At 34.7% G+C, this 27,481-nt stretch overlaps 1 protein-coding gene across 5 annotated transcripts in view; it reads left to right on the forward strand.

Annotated features, from left to right (window-relative positions):
- The window catches only part of LOC129790643 (afadin), a 72,191-nt gene that overhangs the window by 30,809 nt on the left and 13,901 nt on the right, over positions 1-27,481 (forward strand). The window contains exons 1-8 of one of the 5 annotated variants that reach the window (XM_055828248.1): positions 681-1,241; positions 8,680-9,032; positions 17,121-17,242; positions 17,835-18,272; positions 21,430-21,600; positions 21,668-21,944; positions 23,244-24,205; positions 27,255-27,373. In XM_055828248.1, coding sequence (XP_055684223.1) covers positions 1,220-1,241; positions 8,680-9,032; positions 17,121-17,242; positions 17,835-18,272; positions 21,430-21,600; positions 21,668-21,944; positions 23,244-24,205; positions 27,255-27,373 — 2,464 coding nt within the window. In that variant the 5' untranslated portion in view covers positions 681-1,219. Of the gene's footprint in view, positions 1-165; positions 1,242-8,679; positions 9,033-17,120; positions 17,243-17,834; positions 18,273-21,429; positions 21,601-21,667; positions 21,945-23,243; positions 24,206-27,254; positions 27,374-27,481 lie in introns of those variants that run through there. The other 4 variants (XM_055828244.1, XM_055828245.1, XM_055828249.1 and 1 more) reach the window with 4 other exon arrangements.

Consider the following 27,481-nt stretch of genomic DNA (forward strand, 5'->3'; position numbering starts at 1 on the left):
GGGAAAAAAGGGGAATCCTCTCTTGGATTTTCCCAACATAACATTCTCTATGACGCGAGGGCTTCACGGGGAGAACTTTGCCACACCAACTGGCAGTAAGAGTGACACATACTCTCAGAGTGGGAGCATCACCTAATCAAGTCATGCCGAACGATATCGAATTGTGTCTGTCTTGTGTCTACTCTATCGCAGTGAACACGCATTTTTTTTGTACTAGAACGTCTTTAAAGAATTTTCCTTTTACTATTTTTTTTTCCAACAACACATTTTCTTTAGAAACTTCTTGCTTTTCTTTTTTGCATTTTTTTCTTCTATCTGCAACGGGACAAAACATTGTTTCTGTCGCCATAGACGCAATTTCGGAACTTCCAACACAACCATGGGGGAATATCGGGAAGAAAATTTAATTTATTCCGTGTAGAGAATGTGTGTGCGTGTGTGGATATTAAGACAACGTGAAAAACAACGTATTTTCTACGGTCTTTTGTGTCTTTTCTCGTAAAAAAAAAGCTCCCCGAAGAGGTTGTATGAGAAGCTTTAAAAAAAAATCCGCCATAAAGTGCAAAATTTGTTCGTTTTATTAAAATTTGAGAAGAGAATACGCGAGGGAGATTGGTTGGAATAAATATAACCGGAATTGAGAAGACAATTTAATTGTTCTATCAATATTATCGCACAGACTGATGAATTTCAGTTAAATACTTCACTTTGTCGGATATACATCGATATACTATTTTTGTATCCAATTCTCGGTGGATACAAAGCTTTTCTTGGTTTTTCTTTCGTCTTTTTTCTTCAAATAAAAAATATCAGTGTTCTATCGTCTTAAATAAAATTAAAATGCTAAATATTTCAAATCTAATTCAAAGTTTTCTTTTTTCTTTAAAAAAAAAACCTAATTTACAGATTAACTCACATTTATCCCACCAACGAGTTCTATGGTGTTGTAATACGTAAATGAATGTTAGGAAAAACAATTTTGTCATTTAAAACTTTCTTTTCCGCTCACGCACCCTCTTGCTGAAGAACAAGAGAAAAAACGCGTAACAAAAAAGAGGGTGAAAGATTAAAAGTTTCTTTTAAAAAGAAATTCAGTGCTACGGTTAATACGAAGTCTTATGATTTAAAAGTTACGCATACGTAGAGGAGAGGAAGAGCTTTGTCGAAGCTTTTGTAAGACGTGAAAAAAAAGTATTGTAAAGAAAAAAAAGAAAGAAATATGATGGATTGGGGGATTCGCCGTGAGTAGATTGATATGAATGTTTTATATGGAATGAGAAAAAAAAGAAGGGCAGTGTAATTGAAAGAAAAAATAATGTTCTTTTCTTGTCTTGAAAGCCTTGAAAATTTATGTGCTTTTTTGGTATTTTTCTCCCCTTTACATGTAATCCATACAACAACACCCCCTTTAAAGAAATTGTCCGAAGTCCCTTAATTACCACCTTCCTTATAAATTAAGAGCCCTCCCACACCCTCGTGATTAGTGTTATACTTTTGTTTTTTAAGTGAATGAAGAAAAATCATCCCTTATGGTGCTATGCAGGAAAAGAATGTCAAGAGAAAATGATCATGACATTTTTTCCTGACATTTTTTGTCATTCCCTCTCACTCCCACTAATGTATTTTCCTATCTTTCGTCTTTCTCCCACGCATGGTGACGACATTTTTTTTTTCATGGCATGCTTTTTTTCTTGCACACAATATGTTTTTATTTCCTTGAATTTTCTCAACATTTGGGGATATTTTCCTCAAAGAAAAGTGGAAAATGCTTAGCTAAAGAGTCCACAGGGCCAGGAAAACAGTGAAAAATGGAAATTTACGGTTATTTATCGGCCAAATATGTGAAAATGTGTGAAGTGAAAAATCAAAACATTCTTTCCCTGACCAATTTTTACGGGATTCTTTTCTGGATTTTGACCACACAAATCACTTCTTGCAGGCTTTTTGTACCTTCCTACAGGTCATCTGCATACGGAAGGTCTGCTTGGGGTCAGGGAAATGCTTCCTGGGTGGTGGAATCCCACCTGAACGCGAAAAACTTTGTCCGGGAGTGAATGTTTTTCTGTCGAACTTCACTGTTTTCACTTATTTGACCGATAAATACCCACGATTTTCCACTTTTCACACTTTCACAGGCACTAAGAACACTTCCACAAGCAGCTTTTACCTTTTCCCGAGATAAAATATCACAATTCACAGAGAAAATTGACGAAAAATAAGAAACGTGTTGACTACGCAAGAGCTTGAAAAACAATGTCGCAGGAACATGTTTTTTTCTGTCATTCTTTTTCCAGCTCTTGTGAAGTCAACGTATTTGTAAGTTTTCTGCAATTTTCTCTGTAAATTGTGATATTTTAGTTCGGGAAAAGTGAAAAGCGGCTTGTGGAAGTGTTCTAAGTGCCTGTGAAAATCTGAAAAGTGGAAAATCGTGGGTATTTATCGGCCAAATAAGTGAAAACTGTGCAATTTCTACAGCAAAACATTCACTCCCGGACCAGTTTTTCCGTGTTCAGGTGGGATTCCACCACCCAGGAAGCATTTTCCTGCCCCCCACACAGACCTTCCTTGTTGCAGATGACCTGTGGGAAAGTCCAAAAAACCTGCAGGAAGTGATTTGTGTCGTGAAAATACAGAAAAATTGGTCAGGGAAAGAATGTTTTGATTTTTCACTTCGCGCATTTGCACATATTTGGCCGCTAAATGACCATAAATTTCCACTTTTCACGGCTTTCCTGGCACTGAGAACACTTCAGGAAAGCCCATTTTCACTTTTTCATGGAAAAATATCCCCAACTGAGAAAATAAGACGAAATGAAAAACATGTTGAGTGCACAGAAAAGAATGATGAAAATGTCGGAAGCATGCGTCAGAGAAAGACGAAAGATACAGAAATACATTAGTGGGAGTGAGAGGGAATGACAAAAAAATGTCAGGAAAAAATGTCATGATCATTTTCTCTTAACATTCTTTTCCTGCATAGCACCATTAAACATTTTATATGCAATGCCCAACCCCTTTTTCTCCCGCATTCAGCTTCATTTCCATCGTGGGATTTTAGATTGAGACTTGTGAATTTTTTAGAGGAAAAAAACAAAGAAAAAGTGGTGGCTTTAAAAATTTACACCCTCCGCGCCGTGAAGATATTTTTATTCTTTTTCTGCTTACATGTGATAAATTATCCGAGACAGTCTTGTATGCTTTTTATGTCATTTAAAAGTTTCATGCGGAATTTTTGAACAAGATTTTCAAATGGTTTAATGGGGGGGAGACATTTTAATTTAATGGGAAAATTATAAAACTTTGACACTTTGTGCAAAAGAGAGTTTTAATTAGGAGGAAAGGGGAAGCATCGTACTACATAAATTGAATCTTTTGTACTTTGTTCTTGTTGTTTAAGAATTTAATTCCAAGAATTGTTATTTTATAGAGGCTAAATTGAGGAAAATTTCTATAAAATTTATTCTTTCTTTCATATTGAAAAGGAAAAATTTTGTAGGGTCGAAACTAGAGCATTTTCCTCTACAAGTAACAACACCTTTTAATGTAAATATTAAAGGAGATTTATTCACTTTAGTTTAGTTTGCTCTTGTTTAATATTTGTACAGCGAGAAATTGATTTGTTATAGCCGCCAGTAATGGCTTTATAAGCGATCTGAAGTAATTAATTCTAACTTTCATATTATTCGTTTTTTTCACAAAATTTTAATTAATTTTTACGAGATAAAATTGCATAAGAAAGCTTCTGAAAAACTCTGAAATAAAGGAAAGGAAAATTCCCAAAAGCATATTGTTTCATCTTAGAACTTTTCACTCTTTTATTTTCTTTATTTTGTGGTTTTTCCTTGGCGATTTTCTCCTTGGTTTTCCTTATCAGGTGGCATAAAAATTTATTGGAAAAACAGTGGAGAGACAATAAAATTTAACCTTTCCTTTCTCAGAATTCTCTGTGTGTAATAAATTCTAACTCTTTATCCGAGAAGAGGAAAATCGGAAATCATGACTAAGCAGAATGGGACAAATTTAAGTACAAATAAAATCTTTATCTTTGTTCCGCTAAAAGAAGACTTGAAAGAGACCTCGTCAAGATTTTTATTTTATTTGATATAAAAAAAGTAGAAGATTTAATAAATTGAAAATATCACGTTGAATTACATTAAAAATTTGAAGAAAGAATCACAGCTAAAATAGTTTAGAAAATAAAATCGATAATATTTCAATCAATTTGTAATTTTTCTTATAATTTTTTAAAATTACATTTTAGACAGACAAACGTTTATTTGAATTTGATAGGAAATAATAAGAATCTTATACAAACTTTTCTTTTAAGGAATTTCGTACTTTTTTACTGAATATAATTTTAATTTTCCTTATTTTGTGAAAAATTTAAAGCAAATTAATTATTAAATCAATCATCTGAATTTTTTTTCTCAAATACTGTGCACAATCTCCTTTAAAAAATTCCCAAAAGCTTCCCCTAATGGTCAAATATATAATCAAATCAAAAACATCGTTTAGATGAATGAAAATTCGAAATTAAATAATCCCAACGCTTTATTCTCAGCTCTATTTCCTTTGAGATCCTTCTTGGAAAGCGGATGGTGTAAAGAGAAAATCTTTCTATTTTCTCAGCGATATTCAATATATATCCCGCGAAACATTTAAATTTATAATGATTTGAATCACAAAATCAATATAAATTCTAAAATATTCATTGATGTTTTTTCTCCTCGAGAAATTTATAAATAAATGTGATTTTCTCAATTGAAAATCCCTTCGATTTTATGGAGTTTATTTAGCATATAAATTTTTTTGATTATTTAATTTTAATTAAAAGTTAAAAATTTGTCTCAATTGTCGATGTTTGTTGGAAGAAAAATTAATTTCAGGATTTTCAGGAACGTCTTATAAAGATAAAATTGTAATGTTGGTGCTTTAAAAGAGGGCTTTAAGAAAGGACATTGTGAAGGAGAAAAGAATTTGCGAATGTGCTTTAAAAAGCTCCCTCAAGTATAACCACAAATTCCCTTCGTTTTGTCTCCTTTTGTGATGTTGTATCTTTTATTGCGATTGACGCGTTGGGTTTTTGCACTCAATGAGCTTTGCGAGGGAGAAAAAAAAGAATTATCCCCTCGAGGGGTGGAGGATATGGCAAATGGTTTGGATGTGGGAAACGTGCAGCGACGGACGGTGGAAAAAAATGTGGAAAATGTGGTCAATAGGCGGGAGAATGTTTTAATAGTTTGAATTTGTAGTAGTGGGAGGGAGGAGGTTTTTTTTATTTCGGGGAAAATTAGAAAATTGATTGTTTAGCTCCACTGGGGTGTAATCAGTGTGGGTGGGGAGAGGGAGGGGGCAATACAGCACGATTGAATAAATTAAATGTAGTAGGTACGATGTTATGATAAAAGCTAATATAGTGAAAGTGTGAGCACGGAGAGAGAAAGAGAGCCGGATGAGCTTTAATATATATAAATGGGGGAGCTTTAATGTATAGGTATGATAAAATATTGTCAATGGCATTCCGTGGAGTTGCTCCTTCTTCTTTTTATTCTATTTGTCCATAACGGTTCATTAGGAGAGACAATAATCGATAAAGTAATGCTCTATATATATTCGTGACATAGTTCCTTTTTTTTTCGGTATGTGTTTGTACATTGGAAGAAAATGCGATCCGTGTGCGAGAGAGTGGCGTCGCGGCGATGAGAGAATGATAGCAAAGAGAGGACTTTTCGTTGTATGGAGGGTACACAGAGGCCGTGAAAATTATTGAAAATTTGTGGGCGCATTTTCCCAAAAAGTGTCGCACTGACACCGCTCAAAATAAAATATTTCCATAGCGTTTGGTGATAAGTGGAAAAGCACTCAACTGTGAGGGTTGTGTGTGGGATTTTATTGGGGAGAATTAAAAAAAATCATTTTAAAAATAGTTTTTTAAAAAAAAAAAGCGAAAGCGGAGAGAAGAGATTAAATAAATATTGATGAAAAGTGATTTTTTGTGTAGCGCTCTGTGCTTGACACTCAAGAGTGTTTTGGATTGTTAAATTATTAAATTTTTTTTTGTTGAAAAGTTCACTACGGGGGTACAAAATGTGACGTCACGGTTAAATTGATAATGAGCATACCCGTGAATTGGAATGATATTGCTCAATTATATGTTTTATAAATCAAGAAGTAAATTTTCCTCAAACCACCCATTTTCGTGATAAGACGATTGCAAATTAGATTATTCAATTTTCATAATTTTCCTCTTTTCTCCGTTTTTTTTTTCTTTTGGTTATCTCTCTTTTCCCGTTTTTCTTCCTCTGTATCTTATATATTGTCTGTGTGTGTGCTTTTTCGGTGTTTTTCCTCTTTTGTTGCCTTGCTATCTGTGTGCTTTTTGTATACTTTAATATTCCCTCGTATATATAGTTTGTAGAAAATTTAACTGAATTTAATGCCAAAAGTGTCTTTAAACATGTGATGTTATGTAAATTATATGTGTTTATGGAGAACATTTCCTCCTTCTTTTCTTGCTTGGACCAGCCATTATGCGCTATTTTAATTCAATTTTGTTGGTCCAAACGCAAAGAGGAATCGATTAAATCGGAAACAGAGAGTGTGTGCAGAAAGAAGGAGAATTTGTAACACTTTATGTGTACCTCCTCCAATGCTCAATGTTGTACAGAACTTAATAATCTTTTATGTTTAATATAGAGAGAATATTTTAATGAGTCCCCATACCTCACTTATGTGTTTTTGTGCTTTACATGTGACCTCACCCTTGATAGTGACATGAGAAAATGAACAAGTGAGAGAGTGAAGGGCAAATTTAGTACATATAGTAAACCGTATACTGCAATAAAATGGTTTAAGTAGTCCACAGGGTGCACCACAATTTCCCACCAATTATTACCGAATCAACACAAAACTTTTCCCAAGGAATTTGTTTAGGAATTACTCGTTGTAGAAACTTTTGAATCAAAAGCTAGAAGATTGGTTGTTTTTTATGGCAAATTAAATTGCTTTAAAATGTATTATTTGCTTATTTCAGAGAAATAAATTGATAAAGAACTTTTAAGATTTAATGAATGAAATTTTGCTTTTTTCGAATTTTTTAAAGCAATTTCATTTAAAACTTAATTTGTTTACTAATTCAGATAATTTTAATTTACTTTTAAAGATTTTAAGGATAATTTTTACCTGAAAATTAAGGGAGAAAATTGTTACTTTTAACAATCCCTTCTTTTTTATTAGAAAATATACAGATGTTGAAATGGAGACGCCTGGTAATCTTAATACTTCCTTAAAATAATTTAAAAATATTGAAAAATAATTCAGGACTTCACCATTTCTCTTTGATTTTTTAAGAGATTTTTACCTGTATCTTGCTGCTTCATTCTCTTCGTAATTTAACATTAATTAATTGAAATGGAGACGCCTGGACATGAATTCTCTAAGAGTGTAAAACTCTCGTGATAAATTCCTGAAGGTTTTAGCGCTTTAAAAGAAACATGAAAACCGGGAAAATCTTACGGAAGTTTATCACGGATGCATTATTTTTCTTAGTGGATTATGCTCACGTGAAGTTTTCCTTACTTTTTCCCTGCAAAAAGTCTTTGGGAGTTTATCACGAGAGTTTTTCACTCTTAGAGAATATAGCCCCTGGTGTTTTATTAAGAGAATTAAGAAATGATCAAATAATTTTTTAAACTCGAGGATATTTAAGAGCGATTTTCAAGTTAATTTTCTAGCAAAAATTAATAAAAACTACTTAGATTCTGGTTAAATGATTAAATATTGATTAGAATTTAAAATTTTCTCTTTTTAATTTTTTTTAGAATCTCTAGTTCAAACTTAACCCTTCGTTTACTATGAGGGGTAGGTGACCGACCCCAGAGCTATATTTCAATTAATTGCGCCTTAGTTCTTAGATGTATAGAACCAAGCTTTTAGAAATAAGTTCCTTGGTTATCTGAGAAGATTGTGTAAAAATTTGAGGTCAATCCGACCACCAGAAAAAAAGTTATTAACAAAAATGTAAGAAAAGAGAATTCAAAAATTAGTGTAACGGTCAAATTTATTCCAGTTTTCTTCCATTGTCACTCTGTCTCTTTCTTGACGATTCAAACCTCAAAAAAATTATTGAAAAAATCATCAAAAAATCCATTGAAAAATTAATCCTTTAGTGGATTTCTTTTCTCTTTTTTTTTGGGATTTACGATATCTTCTAGCTAGATTCTCATGAAGAAATAATCAAAAAACTCCAAATCTTATCACAAAAATGCCATGAAATTGACCATTATAATTTAAAGGATATCAAGTGTATCTAACAATAAAGACATTGCAATGGAGACGCCTAGTCCTTCAAAATACTTAAAACTAAACCTTTCTATTTACTTTAAAAATTCTTTTAAACAATATTTAAGAAAACAAAGATATCTCAATTTTTATCAAGTAAAAGTTATCAAAATAAAATGAAAAATAAATTTTGGAAATTTTTGTGCACCCTGTGGTAGTTAGATGTTGAATGTAATTATCAATGTGCTGTAAAATTTTCAGTGTGACATGATAAATTAATGGTTGTTTCTTTATTCTCTCTCTTTATTTCGCCTCCCTCCTTAAATGCTCATGGCACCATCGTGGGGACAACACATAACGAAAAAAAATTGGTGGTGCTCTTTTGGGTGAACACCGAAGGATCCATAATGTTTCATGTACGTCGACGTCCGGCGGATTCACAGCCGCGGCGCCGGAAGAAGAAACCACTTGGGGTATCCAATGGCAGCAACAATATGTCAGCAGAGCGCGAGGGTCCAATGCTTGTGGAGGTTATGCACAGCGGTGACGGGGGGAGACGCATCAAGTTGGGTAGTGAGCCAGTGGAAGTGGGATCCGCCAATACGAACACCCTTCAGCTGTTTGGGCCACTGATTCAGCCACGCCATTGTCTCATTTCCCTCCATGAGGGTGTCTGCACCGTCACCCCGCTCCACACTGACGCACTGACCTTTGTCAATGGCCACCACATCCAGCAACCGACAATTTTGCATGTGAGTACCTCCGGCTTTTTCATATTAGATGCCATGATTTTGATGTTGACGCGCACGCTTTACATAGCGCGATGAAATAAGGGAGAAAAGTCACACTGTGAGTTTTAGGGGGGTTGCTCTCTCTCATATCATCGAGGGAATGTGTTGTATATATACAGAAAAGCTCCCTCCCCCGCATATGAGCCCGCGGGGGTGGGTTGAGAAAGTGAACAAGGGAAAAGTTCAAGGTGCCTCACATTGAGGGTGGTTGTTTAGTAGGAAAAGAATGGAGAGTTCTTCTCTCTCTATGCTATATAGATACATTACATACATAGCACAGTTGGGTGTAACGAAATGTGGATCATAACATTTGCTGGACGACAAAATTATCCAATAGTTTGGGGGTCAGTTACTCTTGAAATTGAATACTCTTTGGGTATAATTTTGATATTAATCAAATGAATTGCCTAAAGTCTTTCATAATAATTGAATTGTAGTGTTTCTCATTAATGATTACATAACTCCATTTTGTCCCTTTTCAACTCGGACACAGAGGCCTTAAAATAATAAATTTCTAATTGATTTAAAATTGTTTTAGTATTGGAATGTTCCTTCTTGCTCTTGATGGTATTAAAAGCTCGGAAGAAGCAAAAAAATTCATTAGAAAATCACTGCTTAAACGGATCGTTGATTTCCTAAGAAAACTATTTGAAAAAAGAAATGATTTTCCGACGTATAGACACAATAATAATTTTCCGGGTTTTTCGTCGGGTAAATGGGGGTTCTCACCCAGAAAAACTCTCATTTTCCAGAGCTTTCAGCTCCTTTCATAGTTGACGAAAAAACTGGAAAATTATTATTGATTGAAAAAATTTCAAAAAAATATTCTTCAAATTTCTCTATAGCCTGAAGAAAATAATAAAAATTGCCGAAACGTCGCTATTTAACAGAAAATTGATTCCCTTTCTTTCTTCTGTAATTGCATTTCCGATCAAGGGGTGTTTATCTGGACAAAATTATTCAGATCTTCGGAAATATTCGGTTTATTCACTAATATTCGGATGATTCGCCAAAGAAATTCAAATATAATTCTAAGCCTAAAAATGTTAAATTCAAGCATAAAAACGCTTTAACCAAACCGAAAAGTAGTAAATTCAAGCCGAAGAGTTCTAAATTCAAGACAAAAAGTTTTAAATTCAACCCCAAAAAAGAATAAATTTAAACCAAATTGGTTTTCAGTCCCAAAACAGCTCAGATTGAGAAACAAAATTTATTAAAAAAAATTATAATAGCCTAAAAAAGACTAGATTCAAACCGAAAAGTAGTAAGTTAATGCTAAAAAAAGTAGTAAATTTAACCCAAATGTACTGGTAAGTTTCACTTACGGGCTGTGATTCTTCCTTCAGATGACAGTCAAAGTGTGGTGAAGTACAATGATGGTCCAGCAGAGTAAAGGGAATGTACTGGTAAGTTTCACTTACGGGCTGTGATTCTTCCTTCAGATGACAGTCCAAGTGTGGTGAAAATTGAGGTGGATAAATTTTTAGGAATGGCTTTCTCACGCAACGAATCACAGCCAACGCGCATGAGTAAGCCTTTCCCCAGAATTTACACGCGTTGGCTGTGATTCGATGCGTGAGAAAGCCATTCCTAAAAATTTATCCACCTCAATTTTCACCACACTTGGACTGTCATCTGAAGGAAGAATCACAGCCCGTAAGTGAAACTTACCAGTACATTCCCTTTACTCTGCTGGACCATCATTGTACTTATATATGTATATTTATAGGTTTATATTTTTATATTTTTTATGTATAAAAAAGGCGCCCCGCTTCGCGGGGCGCCAAATAGTTTGTTTAAAATATGTGTGAATAGGTGAAAGTAATTGTTGATGTAGCAAAAAGACAGAAGGCGGCCATTTTGAATTTTGAAATTATTAAAATCTGATAGTTCATGCCCACTATACCTAATGAAACTTCAATCGAAAAGCCTCTATCAAGTACCGTTAGGCCGATATAAGGCAATATTACAACAATCGGTACATATGGAAACCTGTTTTGGTCTATATCTCTGAAACCGCGACATAAATTTTTTTTATTTTTTTTTGGTTAAAAGGTGTGCCTATCACCTATAACATACTAAAATTTAATCGAAATCTATCGTCCAGTTTTTGAGATATTAATCGAAAACTGGTCGAAAACTCATCGAAAATTTTGTTTTTGATTGTAGGCCCTCTAGCGGTAACTTTTGAAAGTTCCTATGTATAGATAATTGTAGACCTCATTGAGATCTTTCATTCAAAACCGGTTTGGTCCAAATCGGTCAAGCGGTTTAGGAGTTATAGCCCACTTACGATAGAACTCTATATTTGCTAAACCGCTTGTCCGATTTTTGGAAATGAAGTATCGTTGAAAAGGTCTTAAGGGCCCCTACAACATATTAAAATTTCAGACCTCTAGCTATAATAGAGGCTGAGATATAGCAAAAACAAAATTGAAAAAAATTCAAAATGGCGGATGCAGGGGTGGGGGGCTGAATTTGATATCATAGTTGGACGACTTCCAGTCGATAATTGAACTTTGCCGTTGACCGCAAGTCTCTATCTATTACCGTTCTCTTGTAATTGAGCTCCAAACTACGGCCGGACGGCCGGACGGCCGGACGGACGGCCGGAAAAGTTTTTCGGCGCATACGTTTTTTGGAATGTGGGGACCCTAATTCGCGCTCATACCAAGTTTGAGCCCGATCCGACGACCTTGAGTTTTAGAGTGGACACAGAAGCTGTGCTATTCTTTTCTTCGAAAAAATCACAGCTAAAAAAGACTAAATCAAACAAAAATTCCTAAATACGTTTTTGAATTTTTATCGGTTTTAAGTTTTAGGCCAGGAAAATTAGCCAAAAATGGCGGAAAAGCTTACACAAATTCCTAGACGGCTAAATTTTGCACCATTCGATAGCAAAAATTAAAAGAAATCTTGTTCGTTTAGACGAAAACTGCGCTTATGTGGTTGCTTTTTTCATAAAATGCGATTTAATAATTTCCATAGGTTAATTTAAAAAGACACTAGAAAGTCAAAATTGGGCCCCATTTCCCTAAAAAGGAATGGTCAAATAATTTTTCAGATCTTCAGAAATATTCGGATGATTCGCTTAAGAAGTCAAAATATTCGCCAGATAAACACCCCTTGTTTCCGATTCTATCATTCCTTACTTTATTGGCGACTTTTTCTAAATTTTTGTTTGTTTTCTGCATATTTTTGAATGAACTTACGACCAACGAGCAATTATGAATCGACTCTTTTAACCCTTCTTATTTTATTATACAAAATTTAATTTAAAAAAAAAATCTTCATAAAAGACAATCCTCAAGCAATTTTCATGGAAATTCAACTTAAATTCCTGAAACTGTTCTCTCATCCATTTGATTTTCATGAAAATGCACGCAAAATGCTTCTCTGAAATGACTCTCTATCTCTTTGAAAGTTAAGCACCAAGAGTCACATTTTTTCTCTACCTTCCGTTTATCGTTCTTTTAGCAAACATTTTCAAGTTTTTTTTTCTTTCTTTCAATGCATCTTCAAAGATCTTTTGGTGACCTTTACTCCGAACTAAACTTGTGGTATTTTCCTTTTAAAATTTTCCCACCCACCCCCCAAAAAAAAAGCTCAATGCAAGTTGGAATTTAGAGAAGTATTCACGTACAATCAGGTTCTTTTGAAAGAATTTTCCAACTCTAAAATGATTCTATTGTCGATGTTGCCCAGCAAAAAAAAAAGTAGAAATCTCATGTACGATGGAGAAGAGTTTGACCTACATTCCATCAAATCTCATTGCGCTCGTGGAGGGATGTTTGACATTGAAAGAACAAAATTTCTTTCATTTCTTTTTTTCCGTTTCAAATGCGATGAGATACCTCGTTTATGTAGGTATGTAGTGTGTTCTGGTGGAAAATGTTGATGCTCGATGTATTGCTATGTGTGGCACAATTGACCAGTAGACAAGCAATTTTCTCGTTTGATTCATTGGTGTTCTCAAACAATCAGCAATTAACTATTGCCAACCATAATATGTATAAATTGCAGATTTCCAATTATGGAGCACAAGCTGCGAGAAAAGAAGTCATTTGGAAATGTCTAGCACAAACATTCTTGCTGCTCTATCAATCTCAATGGTTTTTTCGTTTTTTTTCCTCCCCGCATCTTCTTTCACATCTTGCACAAAATGCCAACGATGAGCTTTTTTTTCCGCGCTGAAAGCTCAATCACATAAATCGTATCTTTTGAGGGCTTTTCACGAAAAAAAAAGAAGAAATTTTGTAGTGGTTTGGATAAACGATAAAATTGCGATATCTTTTCTTGATGAGGGTTTGCACTTGATGGGATTTTTTTTTGCTTACTCTCCATCTCAAGAACTTTACGAGTTGTTGGTGCAAAAAAAAAGTGTCAAGTGGAGGAATGTCTGTTGTGTGAGAAGGGAAAACGTCTCACATTAAATATGTGACATAATATTTGTAGGCAATATACAATTATGAGGCGTTTTCTCTTTTTCACTTCACCTCCATCCCCTGGCGTCGCGTGAAAGTCATAAATACGTGACTTGGATAGTATAATAATAAATAATATGATAAAATGCGGGGCGTTTTCCATGCCCTCTTGCACTCTCACTCTCCTACGTTTTAGGGATCGTATTACATAAACACGATAAGAATGATTAGAGTTTCAATTTAGGAAAGCATTTTTCCCCTCATTGAAATTGTGCAAAATGCGATGAATATCACATGACGCTCATTTGATCCGAAAGAGGCACTTCAATAGTTTTTAAATAAAAAGAAAAAGCTCTAAAGCTCCGTTTGAATTATTCTTCTAATTATAAAAAAAATCTGATAAACTGATTTTTATTGAAAAACTGATATTTATTAAAAATAAAAAGCTTCGAAAAATAGAGAAAGTTGAGAAATTGAAATTTTCAATTCGAATTTATTAAATTTATTTTAATAAAAGGGTTAGAGATGAATGAAAATTCTTTAGGAGCCTCAAAAGCAACTTTTTCGCCTCCTTCAAGCCTTGCAGGTTGTCTTAAATTTGGCTTCAAAAGCTTTTATGTGTCATTGAAAATCATTTTAATTATTTTATATTAATTTTCGTGATTTGATTATTTTTTTTTTTCGTTGAAATCAGTCTGATATAAAATATTTTTTAATGTAAAAAATACACTTGAATCATAAAAATTATCAATTTCTTTTTAAGACAGCTTTAGATCATTAATTTTCATTTCTTTAGAACCGTTATATTCCTCCCTAATACATCGTCAAGTTATAGTAATTAAAAAAATATATTATTTATGGTTGGAAATTTCTCTTGCCTAAATCAGCTTGATATCATACATTTTAAACGTATTTTTAACGTAACGAAATATAAAAGTCATGAAGTTATTATTTAGACAGCTTAAAAAGCCCCAAATGTCTACCTTAAGATATACTTACCTATGAAGTAATCAAGAAGATGCGAAAAGCCCATCTTTTCCAGAGCACTTTGAATTTTTTTCCCTATCCGGCTCCATTTTTTTTCACTTACAATGAAAAAAAAAACATACATACAATGAAAAAATACCACTAACGCCATCTAACAAATGCACGAACTACTAGAACTACTAGAATTCTTGTCAATTATGACAATCAGTTCTAGTGTAAGAACCGTTTAATTTCCGCTCCGGGTGGAATTCACTACTCAGTCGGGCATAAAAATTTAAATCTGTCTTAAGGTTTCAAGTCAGCTTTATAAGTCAGACTTAAAATTTTTAAGTCGGTCTTAAAATTTTTTCTTTTTGAATGTTAAATAGTTTTTAAGACCGACTTACAAATTTTAGGACCGACTTAAAAATCGACTTAAATTTTTAAGGCCGACTGAGTAGTGAATTCCACCCAATGGGCCTAATTCAGCGACCAAGAAACTCATGAAAGATTTAAAGATTTTAAATAAATTTCAAGGATTTCTTGGTCGCTGAATAAGGCCCAATGTCAAGTTTTGATAATTTTTTTTTAAATATTCTAAGAAATTGAAAAATAAATAAAAAGCACATTGCATTATGCATTTTTAGCTGTGTATCTTTCAGACACAGCTTTTGTGTACCGAGCAAAATCGAAAGTCGTCAGATCGGGCTCAAACTTGGGATGAGCACGAATTAGGGTCCCCACATTCCAAAAAACGTATGCGCCAAAAAAATTTTTTTCCGGCCGGCCGTCCGTCCGGCCGTCCGTCCGTCCGGCCGTCCGGCCGGATCATAAACTTAAATTGCAAGAGAACGGTGATAGATAGAGACTTGCGGTAAACGGCAAAGTTTAAATATCGACCTGAAGAAATCCGATTATGAGGTCAAATCCACCCCCCCACCCCTCCGTCCGCCATTTTGAATAACCTCAAAATTTTGTTTTCACTATATCTCAGCCGCTATTATAGCTAGAGGGCTGAAATTTTGATATGTTGTAGGGGCCATCAAGACCTTTCCAACGATACCTCATTTTCGAAAATCGGTCAAGCCGTTTAGTCAATATGGCCGCCACAATTTTTCATCGAAAATCGACCATAACTCGAAAACGGCTTGACCGATTTTGATCAACCCGGGGTCAAATGAAAGATCTCAACAAACCCTACAACTCTCTAGAACATCAGAAGTTTCAAAAGTGACCGCTAGGGGGCCAAAAATCGAAAACAAAATTTTCGATTAGTTTTCGATGAATATCTCGAAAACGGCGACATAAATTTTTTTCATTTTTTGATATGTTGTAGCTGACCATATTATCTAGCTTCATGCCGAAAATGAAGAAAATCTATGGATCCGTTCTCGAGATATAGCCTTCCAAAGTTGGCATGTCATATCTCGGGTTCTACAAGTCCGATCTTGATCAACTCAAGCGCAAATGAAAGGTTTCGTGAAACCCTACAAATGTCTAGAACATTGCAACTTCGAGAAATGACCGCAAGAGGCGCTAAAATCGAAAACAAAGTTTTCGAAAATTTCGAACTCGAATTTTTCGAAAATGGCGACATAAATTTTTTTCATTTTTCGATATGTTATAGCTGACTTCAAGACCTTTCAAACAAAAAAAAATTTATGAAAATCTATGGATCCGTTCTCGAGATATGGCTTTCCAAACATTTCTTAGGGTATGACTTTTCAACTTTTCCCGACTTTGCGCGTATTTAAATTAATTCGCGTTTAGGTTTGCTCTCACAAAATTGGTACACTGAAAGAAACACAGCTCCCGTAAGCTTGGTCAGCTTACCAGTACATTTTTCTTTTGATAAATGTGTTGCCTACAATTTGGATTTAAAAATTATTTATAAAAATATTAAATTAGTTTAATCATTTAATATCCTTTGAGATTTGGATAGTTTCCTTTGTCGAAATCATCTCTACGTAAGAAAATTAAAATCGTAAAGTTCTAATAAGGGTAACTTAGAACCTTAATGTAAAAGTTATAAAGTGTTTTCGAAATATAAAAGAAAAAAAAAAAACAATTTCAAAACTTAAAAATCAAAGCGATTTGGTGAGTTTCCTTCGTTGAAATCAGCCTAATATCAAACATCTGTACGTAAAAAAAAATTAAAATCGTAAAGTTCTAATTAGGATAACTTAGAACCTTAATAACTGTTAAAATAGTTCTTTCGCACTATTAAAGGAAAACAATTTAATAACTTAAAAATCAAAGCGATTTGGAAGGTTTATTTTGTTAAAATCAGCCAGATATTAAACATTTTTACACGTAAAAAAAACATTAAAAATATTAAAATTATAAAGTTCTAATTTAGATAGCTTAGAAACTAAACATAATGAAAAGTTTTTGGTTAGTTTTCCAACAAGTTTTGTAAAAATTAATCAATTATTTTAAACGATTGGATGTAAGTCAGGCCCTACACAAACCAGTCTATCTGTCTAACCAATTTAAATCCATTTTTAAAAGGAAAATCATTAAAAATCCAAATCAAATAAATAAATTTTAAATTAAAAAGTAATATTGTGTGCCATTTTCACCCTCAATGAGCGCTAAATTTGATTGTTTCGTTACGAAAATATGAAATTAATTTGTTGCGCTGCAAACCTAATTACAGAATGGATCGGTGGTGATGTTTGGGCGTGTGTCATCGTATCGTTTTGTGGATTCACCATCGGATGGTCGATACAATTTGGCCCTATCGCAGTCCCAATTGGATTCAGCATGCCTGTACGACAGGTGAGTTAATTTTGTACCCCCATGCTTCGTGTAAAAGGGGCGGTATTGTGTGACTTGTTGAGTTGAGCTTGGGTGTCTCACTTCCGTTCTAATTGAGTTAAATTTTCATTCAATGCACCTCAGTGTTGCTTAAAATGGGGTATTGTTTCTGCCGATTTTATGTATGAAGTATTAATGCGTGGCATAAATAATGTAATTTGAATGGAACTCTCTGTGTCGCCAAAGTTCTCCTTTGCAAGCTTCCACTGTGCTGCAGGGTGAACAAGACACATACCTGTGAGGCACACAGGTGGAGCTTTTGCAAACACAGAAGAGGAGAATTTTTATTAAATTACAAACCTTAAAGCACAAACTGTTTGGATTTTTTTTTTAAATGCTGTATGTGTTGTGTCTGTATATGCTTGTTTTATTCCCACAAATTCATCCTTTTATGTTTTTAACTCAATTTAACAATTTTGTGTTTGTTTTTTTTTTCTTTTTTTTTCTCGTCCTTTTATCCCTTTCCTTTCCTTGTCATATGTATTCCCTGACAAAATACGTTATTGTCTGTGAAAAAACAACTCCCAAATTGCGGGGATTGTGATGTATGTAGTCGTTCACCGACATCACCATCATGGCATGAAGATGAGCGTCCTCTAAGTCCTGTTCAGTCCATTGCACAAGCTCAGACGTTGAATAAGCTCAGTAGCTATTTAGATGAGCCATCGTCGGCCAATCAATCGATTGGCGACAGCTCACAGCAGCAGCAGCATCATCATCATCTCAATAGCAATTCAACGGCACAACTAGGCGGGGGTGGTGGTGGTACGACGCCCACGGTGACGAGCAATGTCAGCACTGACAATCTCAATGAGCAATATCTCGATGAAAGCAAGAATCTCGCCCCAGTGGATGCGGACAGTAAAGTACCATCGTCACAGATGCGAAACAAGGAGCACTTTGAGACGAATTTCGATGTGGATGGCACCATTGAGACGGAAACAAAATCAATTTCGAGCAATAAATCGGCAGGATCTAATCAGGAAATCAGGTATTTTTCCATCCAAAACTTCTTTTTTTTCTTCTTTTTAAAACACACACAACAACAACGACAAAAAAACTCATCATTTATGCGATAAAAGAAAAGAAAAAACTCCCATCAAGTCAATGAAAATTGAATCATGCTCCAAAGCAGGTAAATTGAGTCAAATCATGTGGCTGTGTTCTCATATACTTCCTCCTCTCCTCTACCTACATTTTCCACCCTCATCAGCACCATCAGTGTGTACCTTGTACTCTTTTCTCACCCACCCAGCCCCTTCCCCCAAAGTCTCAACATATTCGTCAATCACTTGATTGCCAACATTCTCATATATACAATAGAGAAGAATGTACTTGATGTATGATGGCTTCCTCACCATCATTTCACCCACAACCCCCCCACCAAACAATTTGTTTACCACTTCAGCACGCTCTGGATTGGTAACATATTGCTGCAACATAATGCCCGTGAGGTGAAAACAAAAGGATAAAATATTTGAGCTATTCAAGCAACTTTCAATGGTACTCTCACCACACCTCCTTCAAAAATATCCTTGTTGTGTTCATTTCATTTTGTGCAGTTTTGCCCCCTCAATCTCATCCCCCGCAGAGGACATGCTGTACAGTGGCGAGAATAATTCCTGGGCCAGAGGGCTCTGTTTTCAATAACCGTTGAAATTTGAATTTTATACTCTAAAAACCGTTCTAACATGAAGCGTAGTGAGAAAGAGTGTTTGAGTGTCTAAGACACTTTCAAAAAATTCTGGCTCTACTTCAGAAGAGGTCAAATTAAATTATTTTCGTGCTAAAAATTATATTAAAAAAAAGGTAGAAAAAGAATTTTCAAAACATTAAACGTTAGAATAAAATTGACAAAGATAGAAAAGAAACTTTAAACGTTAGGAAGGCAACATCATATGTTAAAAAAAAGAATCGACATAAGTCTAAAAAGGTCACACGTTAAAAGAGAAATAACAAACGTTAAGATTTAATATTAACCTGCTGGCCGCCAAGACCTTGGAGCTTCCTTAGAGCGCCAAGGTGGGGTCGTTGAACGACCCCAAGAAGGAAGTCGATTTTCTCATAAACTATAAAACCGGGAACTGTCGGGTCACTACCTTTAGACTCCTTATATAGTCCTCTTGCCCCTTGCATCACAAATTCGCCACCCGGAAACACGCAGAAGGAGATGTTAAGGAAAAACATTTTTCACTCCTTTTTCACAATTTCTTCGCGAGAAATTTGCCACGAAGTTGACCGCAACTGCTATTTTTTTTCACTACGTCCCCACATTCCCCTCACTTCCCGCACCGTGATAAATGGCAATATTTCTCGAATATTCTTTATTGTTTTGCACATTTATATGCTTCTAATTATGTTTTATGTTGTTTATGTTACTTATTCGCGATAATTCTGACACTGAGAAGGTAAAGTGAGAAAGTAAACACAACCCTTCAACCCCCTTCAACCATATGATTTATGATGTGACTAACTTCATTCTAAGAAATTTTCCGCAGCATGGCCGTTACACCAATTTTTGAATTCCCTTCTTCTACATTTTCCTTAATAACTTTTCTTGTGGTGGACGGATTGAGCTGAAATTTTTACACAACCTCCTCAGATAACCAAAGAACTTATTTCCAAAAGATGGGAATGGTATCTTTTATATTTATTAAGTTATAGCACGAAATATAGGGCTGGGGTCGTTCAACGACCCCGCTTGGCGGCCTAGAGGTTAAACATTAGGTGAGAAAGTCAAACGTTTTTAAAGAAATGTCAAAAAGAATAATATAGAAATAGGCCTTATTCAGCGACCAAGAAACCCTTAAAATATTTGAATTTTGCACTGAAATTTCAAGATTTCAAGCTAATTTCAAGAGTTTCTTGGTCGCTGAATAAGGCTGAATATTAGTAGAAAACTGAAAGAATAAATGTTAACCCTTTAACGTTTTTTGGGTTATACGCTGACCCAAACGTGAAACATTTTATTTTTTCAATTATTTATGAACGTAATTCTTTTTCCATGTTAGAAATGCATCAAATTCACGCATAAGGGGCCAAAGAAGACGTTCTGACTGAGAAAAGTCCTCTAAAAAAATTCATAGAATAAAATTCGCGATAAAAGAGCGCATGTTTCAATGTTTTTATGTTTCACGTTGGACGTTAAAGGGTTAAAAAATAAATCATTTATAATTCCATTTTTCATCAAGAACAAGAAAAAATTTGTCCAAATGGTTCGAAACACACAAAATTTACGCTCATTCTGAATATTAACTCTTTTATAAATACATAAAGCATATGCATCAGTGATTTATACAATGTTATCAATGTGAAAAAGAACATCAATCACAGTGATTTCTTATTATTTACTTTCCATTAATTATAAGAAAATACAAAAAAAAATTAAAAGATCATTATTTTATGCATTGAAGCATATGCCTTATGCTCTTCAATTGAAGAAAGATGCAATGGGGGATGGTTTTTTTTTACATTTTTTGCTGCTACAACAGTTTTTTTTATGTCTCTTGTCCTTTTTATTGTATAAAGTGTATGATTAATCTTGTTAGAAATATTCAACGAGGCATTAGCAGCAATGCTTCTTGTATTTAAAGAGGCAAAATATGCAGTAATGACGTCATTATTAAATCTTTACCGGCCTTTCCCAGGTAATCCCGAAAGTCTCTTTGGCGATTTCTTATTTTCTTTTGATTCTCTAAATTACTCGTGATCTGACTTCTTCCTTTTATAAAATCATGACCCATACTAAGCATGAATAAACTCCTTTTTTATGCTGTTCAAATGTTCTTTTATTGAAAAAATAATTCTTTCCACCACTGTACTCGTTATTTTTTTTTTTGCGAACACGTCACAAAATTGCCACAAAAATCATTCTCATTTAAATCATTTTGTTCGTCATCAATGTTATTTATTAATTTTTTTTATATCAAAAGCTTTCTCTGTAAATGGGTATTATATGTGCACCAATAATGTTGTATGTCAATGTTGTTAAATCACGCTTCTCTCAGCAACAAATTCCAATTTGATAAAATGGATTAAAATTACATTATTATATATTACGAAACAAATTTAATTAATTAAGGTATTGATTTCGTTTTTTTATGTTGAGTGATTTAATGACATTTGCGGTGATTAATTTGGCTTTTAAGGGGGAAGATACAGCAGGTGAATGAACCTGGGCAGGAGCCAATTTTGCCAGCTGTCCTGGAATTCCCAGAGACACACCAGGAGGCCTTCTTGCGTCAAGTGATACCCGATTTGGATGTCAATGCGCCCTACTTCAAGCTCGCACCTGTCTACACGCTCTACCTCTGTGCTAGGTTAGTTTAGGATTTTTTTAAAGTTTTTTTTTTAGAAGAATTGAATGCAACTTTGGGCGGGTTTTAGGTATCGAGCATCAACCCACTACCGTCCGGACTTGCAACCAACTGAGAGGGCACACAAGCTAACGGCCTTCCTGCATCATGTGGCTAATATGATCTACACGTGCGTCCAGGAGCAGTATACAGATCCGAAAGTTGTCTCCTTCTGGATGGCCAATAGTTCGGAATTTTTGCATTTCCTCAAATCCGATCGTCACATTTCGGCATTCAGTCTTCAGGCGCAAGAGGTCCTTGCTGAGACCGTTCAATCTGCCTTTCGGCATCTGGTCAACTCATTCCAGGTAAAATGTCTAGTTTTTGTCTTTTACAAAAATTTAAGGAACTCAGCTCACGTCCTTTAAGATTAGTTGGTATACCACAATCGTGGCATACCAAGTATTGTAATCGTCGGAAAAACCGACCACCTCAGATCGGGCTCAAACTTGGTATGAGCACGTTTTAGACATCCCACATTACGAAAATGGTGGTGGAAAATTTTTGATCCGGCCGGCCTGCCGGCCTGCCGGCCGGTCGCCTAAACTTTGCCTTATAACTTTCGAACGGCAAGAGATAGAGGCTTCCGGTTTGATGTTTTCTATAGAAATGTGGGTGTAAAATTTCATTTTTTCGCATTTTCAAAATCCAAGATGGCCGCCGTCCGCCATTTTGAAATAGCGTCAACCACTTCCTTTATAGCTATAGGTCTGAAATTTTAGTATGTTGTAGAGCTCAGTGAGACGTTTTCATCGACTATTCATACTCGAAAATCGGTCAAGCGGTTTAGCAAATATGGCGGCCTAAAGCAAAAAGTGTTTTTTCAATATAACTCGAGAACGGCTTGACCGATTTTGATCATCTTGGTATCAAATGAAAGGTTTCAAGAAGCCCTACAACTGTCTAAAACATTTCAAGTTCCAAAAATGACCGCAAGAGGCGCTAAAATCAAAAACAAAAATTGCTTAACTTTAAGGGGCAATATCTCCGAATCCCCATTAGGCAAATCTTTTAAATTTTGATATGTTGTAGCCTGACTAATAATCTTGTACCAGTCCGAAAATGAAGAAATTCTATGTCGCCGTTTAGAAGATATCGCTCTTTGAAAAATTCTTGAATTTGAAAAGTTCTAAGAGCTATATCTCCTGAACTGCTTGTCCGATTTTGCTCAACTTGGTATCAAATTAAAGGTTTTACAATTATCTACATCTTCCTAGAACATCAGAAACCTCTAGAACTATTCCTTCGTGATAAAAAATGCCAAAAACTGTTTTGGTGAAACAAAAATCCGCCATTTTGTGTTCTGGAGGTGACCTTGAAAATTATTAAAATTTATGTCAATTTATAGCCTGTTTTAATACCTTTCCAAAAGTAGTCAAGAAATTTCTGTAGGTCTTATAGAACCAGAGATATGACCATTTTTATGCATCAAATTACTGATTTTCACAAAAAAAAATCAGTTTTGCCTACTAATACAACTCAGAAATTAAATTACAACGCATAGACTGACCCATCCGCGTTGTGGTATACCAACTCTTAAAACTGGACGCGTTATGATTGACTTTCCTTTTGGACTTATCCTTAAATAAAAAAATCCCCTTTCGCAGGCCGAACTGTCGCAGACACTGAATCAATTCCTTTCGGAGAATATTGATCACGATAGTGCTGCAGGACTCGTGTTGACGGTCCTCGGAGCTGATATGGCCCTCTTGCGACGATGTCGCGTCAATGCTGCCCTGACAATTCAGCTCTTCTCCCAACTCTTTCACTACATCAATGTGGTTTGCTTCAATAAGATCGTCACAACGCCACAGATGTGCAATGCCGCATGGGGGAAGGTTGTGAGTGATCGATTGCAGCTCCTTGAGCTCTGGGCTGAACGTTTAGGGCTCGAATTGGCGGCTGATTGTCATTTGGCGAAGATAAATCAGTGCGCGCAGTTCCTGCAGGCCCCAAAGACAACGGTGGCTGAAGTGCAACAGTTGGCACATTCGTGCTTTCGTCTCAATTCAATTCAGATGAAGGCACTGCTGAGTCAGGAGCCCATTCCGTTGAGTCTCGTTGATACAGCCCTGCGGATGGCGGAATCAGTTGCGGATGAACTGACACTGGCCGATGGGCGTGAGGTGCGCCTTGAGGAGTCAACGGACACACAATTGGCGCTCCTTTTGCCCGAAGATGGCTTCAGTTGTGACGTTGTGCGCGGCATTCCGGCGGGACTTGTGGACTTCCTGACTCCACTGCAGAATGCCGGTATGTGCCGACTTGCAGCACAACCAACGAGCATTGGGCTGTGGACGGTGTATATGCATCAGTACAATCAGAGATCACCCAGTGCCATGTCCACGAAGATGCCACAGCCGGACATTCAGGTGATTAAGCTGCATAAGAATACAAATGGCATGGGATTGTCAATTGTGGCGGCAAAGGGTGCTGGGCAGGAGCGACTGGGTATCTACATAAAATCCGTTGTACCCGGTGGAGCAGCTGATGCAGACGGAAGGCTCCAAGCGGGAGATCAACTGTTGCGAGTTGATGGGCAGAGTCTTATTGGCATCACCCAAGAACGGTGAGTTTCTTTTACTTTTCTTTATTTTATTACATAAAAGAAAATTAAAATTGGAAGAATTTCTTCAATTCAAATTCGGAAGTTTTGCAGGTTTATTTTCTTAATCTGTTTAAGGGATAATGTTTAGATTAAAATCATGTTGTATGTCAGGAAATTTAGGTCAAAGTTTCGGTGCAGAGGGGATTTTAGCATTTAATATAAACTCTTGATGGCTGCAGCTGAAATGTCCTTAATTTGCATATAACAACAAATAATAATAACGCCACATAATATGCTTAAAGTTTGCATTTCAAATCCGTTTATGTTCATGTTTTGACATTCAAACAATACGTGTTTGTACTTAATTTTAAGAATTTGACTTGAATATTGGAATGAGTATTAAATCAAACGGCTTCCCTAAATTTCCCTAAACCCCTTAAATTTTTGTTGATTTATTCCATAATTCTTTGAAAGTTTAAATGAAATTAATTATTTAAAATTCTCTAAAAATACAAAATTTTAACGCATTGAAATTGAGAAATAAAACTTATTAAATTTTTGTAATAAAAAATCAGGGGGATGCCCAACCCCGAGAAATCAGTACTTTTAGTGAGGCAGCAGGTTCTTCCGATCAAAAGAAGGGATCAGTTTGCACAATTCCACTTGCAATCGAAAGTACATTTAATTAGCTCTCGATTGATCCCTATCTCATCATCGAAATAACATTATTAATATAAAAAAAGTTAAAGTGTTTCTCGGGAATCGGTCGAGATTTGCATTGAAGTTTACATTGAATATGAAACCTTAAAAGTATGAAGATTAATAATTAACCCTTAACCTAAAAGGTTTATATAAAATTCTCTAAATTTCTTTATTAATTATCAATTAAATTCTTTCAATTTCTTAAAATAAATCATTTTAAATTAAATAATTAATTTATAGGAGACAAATGATTTTAACACTCAGAGGACTTTACTGGTACTTGCTACCAATTTGAACCTAAAAATAGTCACAGAATAAAATCTATTGGACCTATTTCGATGAATTTAGCATCTATGTGTAGGGAATTTTAATTACTTTAAGATAGCAGAAAGAAAATCTCGGAAAAAGTCTTTTCTTTGGAAGATAATTGAGGTCAAAGTCAGAATCCAACGCGGAGGATCAAATTGGTAATAACTACCAGTCAAAATCCCATACATTTTAGCCATTGTTTTGAGGTTATGTTCTCCCATATTTCTCAAATAAAGTACTCTTGTTCACTTTTCCTCGGTGAAAATCATTAATATGGACTAATTTTATTGCCGGAAGTGACTAAAAAGTTACTTTAAGAATCAAAGTTTGTGATGATTTAGGCGCAATAATAAATTATGTAAAATTGTAGCTAAAAAAGTCGTTTGAATTGGCAATTTTGCATCGATTCTACGCATTTTTTTTCAGTGATGATTTTCTCAATTAAATATTTAGTAATTAGGTGTAGGAATGCTTGAAGGAGATTGAGAATTAGTGAAACTTTCGATCCTTGTTCAATAAACTGATTAATAATTAATTATTGAGCATATTTTATCAGCTGGTAGTTATTACCAATTTGATCCTCTGCGTTGTGCCAAATGTTGGGTCCTCCAAGTGTTAAGTAAACTACTAATCATCCTTATGAACTTTAACAAATTCATTTATTGAAAATAGTTTAATGAATATTGATTAAAACCTTAAAAAAATCGGGATATAAATAATTAAATTGAATGTTTTACTAATTGAATGTTGAAAAAAAAATTAAGTTAGCAACACGTTGAAATTTAAAAATTCATTTCCTAAGTTTAATTATTTAGCTATCTATATTTAGTACACAAATCAAAGTCTTGAATGTCAACGTTAAAAATTTAAAAGGTTAAACAGTTATTTTTGAAATTCTAGAAAATATTTTCAGTGATTTAAATTTTTTATTATAAATGAATTATGCTAATAAACTAGTCCTAAACTAGTCTCAAAACTTTAGAAATTTTTTATCCTTTTAATTGGAATTAAAGTTTTGAACCTTTTTTTTTAGGTAATCGCATCGAAATTTATTCTCTCACTAACCGATAAATCTTTAGAAACTTTAGTAAAAAAATGGGTTAATTTGCTTTAAAATAATTTATGTTAAATTCCAAAATGAAGCTCTTGTAAAGATTTAAATCAAAACCACTTAAATCTACAGGAAGCATAAATCATTCAATGAACTATTATTTGATTTACAAACATAATTTATATGCTCAATAAACTATAAATATTCTTTACCTTTTAGTTCTCAAAATAGTTCAATAAAATGTGGTCCTAAAATAAGACAAACTTATTTCTCATCGATTAATTTCCATTCAATGCTATATTTATTGACTCTCGATACATATTTTCCTCTGCGGAGGGATTTGCACCTGTAGGTAACTTTGTGAGAGTACCTGTATAATTGCATTAGGGCTGCTCTTGCGGCAGAGGGGCGACAAATAATATGCATGCTTTTGTGAAAGTTAATCAACATAAATATAGAGTAAAATAATAATTTTTTATCCTTGTTTGGATAAATGGGAAAATTAAATGAAAATAACCCCTTTCGTGCTAACCACCAATTTTCTCATTCAATAAAAACAACACAGACAGTTAATAAGGCTATATACATGGTCGTATTGTTATTTAAATGCAATTGTCGCTTAATTATGAAAGATAGTTTATTATTCTTTTTATTATTACAAATTTCTCTGCGATTAGGGGGAGCTTGGGAAGAGGAGGGACCTTGTTTTGTGGGTGTAAACATCAAATTTTCTTGGAACTCTTTATCTCTTTTACACGGTTGCGGATTGTGATGACTGCCTGACAGTTTAATTGTAACTTTTAATTAATGCAGAATAGGGTGGTTTCAGGGGGTGGTCGATTCAGGGTTTTCCTTGAATTACAATCGCAATAATTTACTGAATGGGTAGCCACCCCCCCCCCCACATTGCGTGTTTCTGATACAAAAGCAAACCAAATGCGATGGCACAAAATGGAGCATAAAGACAGAGTGTTTTGTAATTAATGGAAATGGGATTTTGGCTTTCAGGGCTGCTGATTATCTCGTTCGAACTGGTCCTGTGGTCACTTTGGAGGTGGCCAAGCAAGGAGCCATTTATCACGGTCTTGCAACTCTTCTTCAACAACCGAGTCCTGTGATTCAGAGAGGTGAGTTTGTCTCAATACAATTTGCTTTTATTTTGATTGAATATAAAAGCTTCCTTTCTCACCTTTGGGGGTGTGGTTTGTGGTTGAAATTTTAAGAGGAAATTTGTG

The sequence above is a fragment of the Lutzomyia longipalpis genome, chromosome 2 (assembly GCF_024334085.1).
Source record: "Lutzomyia longipalpis isolate SR_M1_2022 chromosome 2, ASM2433408v1".
Taxonomy (NCBI): Eukaryota; Metazoa; Arthropoda; class Insecta; order Diptera; family Psychodidae; genus Lutzomyia; species Lutzomyia longipalpis.